Raw genomic sequence first — 4,291 nt, forward strand, 5'->3', positions numbered from 1 at the left:
GAACATGCATTTAGTGGTAATCAAGAGACCAAATTTGTTGAATAATTTTTTCAAGTGGATGATAAATATCTTACCTTTTCTTCTACTTTGTAGGTTATTCTACATTTCTTTAACCAATGCACTAAACAATATTATTTCTATTATACGTTTAGATATATATATATATATATATATATATATATATATTATATATATATATATATATATAGTAAGATCTCAATCTCCTATGTTTTGTTGCAACTTAGTAAAGATTATGGTTCTTCAAGAAGATTACAAGCAATCATGTGTGTGACTGTGACTGTAACTGACTATAGGTTAAAACCTACAAGGAAATATTTATATATATATATATGATTGGTGAATGGAGTTGGATTTGACAAATAAGAGAAATAAGAGACAAGCAAATTATGGGATAATCATTCCATATGAAAAAAGGCAGTGAGACTTACTTTCTTTCAACATCATCCTATGTGTCATCTTCCACATTTCCCCTCTCTCTCTATAGCTTCCTCCAAACCCTTTTCTTTTCTTCTCAATTCTCTCCTAAAAAACCTTCTCAATCTAGTGAGAGCACAATAAGACACATTAGATCTTAAATCTTGTCTTATAATTCCCTTTGGAATTTCACTCCGCACATATATTCTAAGAGCTTCATCTTCAAAACCTAAGCTTTTTAGAATGATTGAGAAAATGGCCGACAATGAATTCTCAGATTGTTTTCTCCAAATCCCACTCCCCGGATCCAACCCTTCTCTTCTCAAGAAGAAAAGAAACCTCCCCGGAACTCCAGGTAAATTTCTTTTCTTTCTTTTTTTGAAAAAGTTATTCAATGTGACTGTCGTATTTTCAAAAGTCAAAACTTCTAAATCGTCGAAGTTTGTAGTAATTTAATTATATCTTATTTCTAAAGATCCGGAAGCCGAAGTGATAGCGTTGTCGCCAAAGACGTTGTTGGCAACGAACCGATTCGTGTGCGAAATATGCGGGAAAGGGTTTCAGAGAGACCAAAACTTGCAGCTACACAGACGAGGACATAACCTTCCATGGAAGTTAAAGCAAAGAAGTAGCAAAGAACCAAAGAAGAGAGTGTATGTTTGTCCTGAGAAAAGCTGTGTTCATCACCATCCATCAAGAGCTTTAGGAGATCTTACAGGAATAAAAAAGCACTTTTGTAGAAAGCATGGAGAGAAGAAATGGAAGTGTGAGAAATGTTCAAAGAGATACGCTGTGCAATCTGATTGGAAAGCACACTCCAAAACTTGTGGTACTAGAGAATACAAATGTGATTGTGGAACTCTATTTTCAAGGTATATATATGTATATATAACTCTAATTATTAGATGTAATTAATTAATTATGTTTTAATTAGTATGGAAATTGTGTGAAACACAGGAGAGATAGCTTCATAACTCACAGGGCATTTTGCGATGCATTAGCAGAAGAAACAGCAAGAGTAAAAGCAGGAACAACAATAAGCAATAATTTCAACTATAATTTAATGGGTGGAGGGTGCATAGAAGATGAAACAGGGTTATTCACGGGCCAACATTTTGGTTCAATTTTGAAGCCAATATCAGTGAAGGAAGCAACAATGACAATAAGAAGCAATGTTCAAATGATTGGGGGGCCGATGATGATGTACGGTGAAGATGGAATTTGGGGAAACCAATTACAAATGGGTGATTATTATATTAATCATAATCAAAATCAAGGGTTAGTGATGAATAATGGAGGAGGAGTTTCTTCATTGTACAGCCATCAATGACAGCAAATGAATCAAACCCAGATGGGAAATATGTCAGCTACAGCTTTGTTGCAGAAAGCTGCTGAAATTGGGCCAACTTGTACTACTACTACTACCACTACTAGATCTGCCCCATCACTACTACAACTACAACAGGGGTTTTTGTTTAATAATGGGGGTGAGTTTTGTAATTCTTCTAGTACTACAAGTAGACCAATTATTGTTGTTGAGAATGAGAATAATGGGAATGGGAATGGGAATGAGATGTACACTGCAAAACGGCGTCGTACTCAGAGTGAATTTGAGTGTGGAAGTGGAAGTGGAACAACAGGAACAGGGGAGACGAGGGATTTTCTTGGAGTTGGTGCCAAAACTATATGTCACGCTTCAGCATCAATCAACGGATGGATTTAGATGCCAAATTTCATGTCTTTTTATATATTTTTGTGTAATATTTTCTTTTCTTTTTCGTTTCTTTGACGCAATTAGAGCAAACAAAAGTTGACAAATAAAGTGAATCAATCAAAAGATGGGAATGAGAAAAATGAGATTCAAGTATCTACATTTATATAATATATATTTGTTGAACTTTGAAGGAGATGATGATGAGGAGCAAAGTTGAGATATATGGTCAATAGTGTGTGTTCTTTTTCAAGAGACCTAAAAGCTGGTTATATCATTTTTAAACAAATGAAGAGGGAAATCTGCATATTCACTTGAGTATCAGGAAAGCTTGTCCCTTGTAAAATGATGGGTTTTTTGTGGTTTGATAAAAGAGGGAAGTGGGCCAAAGTTTTGGAGGGTCCCTTTTTTTGGACTCAATTATTGCCATTTTTTTATATCTGTCTTCGTTGTTGTCATGTCAAACGTGGGACCTAAACAAACCTTAAATTATTGAAGGAGAGGCTACCAAAATGTGACTGATACTTTTATACTGCCTAAGATATATGGAAGAGAAATGATAGAATTTGTTAGAGTTTTGGTGCTAGCTGTATTTTTAAGTGTGGTTGTTGGTTATTCTGTTCTGCTTTTTGTCCCTTTGAGATGTTCGACATGTTGTTCTTCGAGATGTTTTATAGGATGTTCCACACATTGCTATTCATTTTCATCTGAAAATCCTTTCCTTATCTAGAAAATTTTAGCTGCTCATTCTTAATGATTTTTTCCTTCTCAGGGCACAACGATATGAGTCTATTTCTCCTTTTTTTTTTTTTTTTTTTTTTTTTCGTTATACATATGTAAGAAATTATTGTTCTCTTTTTAGGGTTACCACTTTAAAAGAAGAATAGTGTCATTGTCTTGAGTTTTCTTTATAAACCACAAGTATCTTAATCAAATTGATTGTGAAGCAAGAAGTACGGTAGATCTTGAGGTGTTCCTCTAGATCATCTTGAAGCTTTATTCATTATATGAAAAGGGATTCTCAAACTTTGGGGAGTCTAACTTCATCCAATGAAGTGACCTTTATTTGATGTTGGAAAGATTGAAGTTATCTTTGAGAGGAAGTTTCACATTTAGGAGGAGCTTAAGTCTTCATTTAGTAAATTAGGTTGTTGTGTTATTGTAAAAGCGTTATACTTGTCTATAAGTACAACATTGTAATCACTTAACTATTCATTAGCGAAAATATATTTCAACAGGCACACTGCCCTCAGACGTAGGTGGTATTACACCCAATTGGGTTATCAAACTTTGTGTTCAGTTCTATTGCTTTTTTTATGTGTTTATATTTTATGTTCTTAAGATTTTTGTAACATTGTGTGTAACTTGTTACGTGATGTATCAGATAACCTCTTTTAGAAGTATCTCAAATTTATATCGAATGATTATAAACGGGCATATAGATTTTTGAACCCACATCTAACAAATATTATTTTATGATGTTATGACAAAAGCAATCGTCCAACAAAGAATAAAAATAAGAAGCTAGAAATTGACACATAGATTTATGTTGTCGTCTTAGCTATAACTAGAAGTAGAGAGAAACTGTTATATTACTACGAGGAGGAACATAATACATAACACCAAGAGTTAACGTAAGTAATGGTTAGAGAGTTCATATATGGCCCCTCTCTTAAACCCTAAATAGAATAGGCCTAAAATAAAACTCAAAACGTAAACCGAATAATAATCTCTATAGCTAGCGAGACTCCGTGAATAATCATTTAGAGCGTCAGATAATAAATTTAGGGTATCTCGTTGTAAAATGAGTATCACATTTGTAGTGACTTGAATAATTTTTCTAAAAAAAAAAAAAAAAAAACAATAATAATAATAATAAAAAGAAGAAAAAAGAGCTAAAAAGCGGCCTTCATTTCAAACAAATATTTATAGCTCATTTGTTTATTCAAAACTGATATAATGCTTACTTTTCTATCAACCAACCATATGTATGTTATCAGTATATTTTTCCCCCATGATTTGTCTTCTTCATTTAATGATATGCTATCATCTTCAACAACACTTTTATTTATTGATTAACCTTCTTTGTTAAAGAATCTTTACATAAGTATATACAATAACCAAAAATTTTAGAATTTGAATCAA

At 32.9% G+C, this 4,291-nt stretch overlaps 1 protein-coding gene across 1 annotated transcript; it reads left to right on the plus strand.

Annotated features, from left to right (window-relative positions):
- The first annotated feature begins 462 nt into the window (after window positions 1-462).
- Window positions 463-2,336, plus strand: LOC120088733 (zinc finger protein MAGPIE-like). Its single transcript, XM_039046165.1, is given in 3 exon segments — window positions 463-790; window positions 911-1,307; window positions 1,393-2,336. Coding segments are annotated over 3 exon segments (1,275 nt in total). The 5' UTR covers window positions 463-678; the 3' UTR covers window positions 2,159-2,336.
- The last annotated feature ends 1,955 nt before the right edge of the window (window positions 2,337-4,291 follow it).

The sequence above is a fragment of the Benincasa hispida genome, chromosome 10, assembly GCF_009727055.1.
Source record: "Benincasa hispida cultivar B227 chromosome 10, ASM972705v1, whole genome shotgun sequence".
In the NCBI taxonomy this organism is placed as follows: domain Eukaryota; kingdom Viridiplantae; phylum Streptophyta; class Magnoliopsida; order Cucurbitales; family Cucurbitaceae; genus Benincasa; species Benincasa hispida.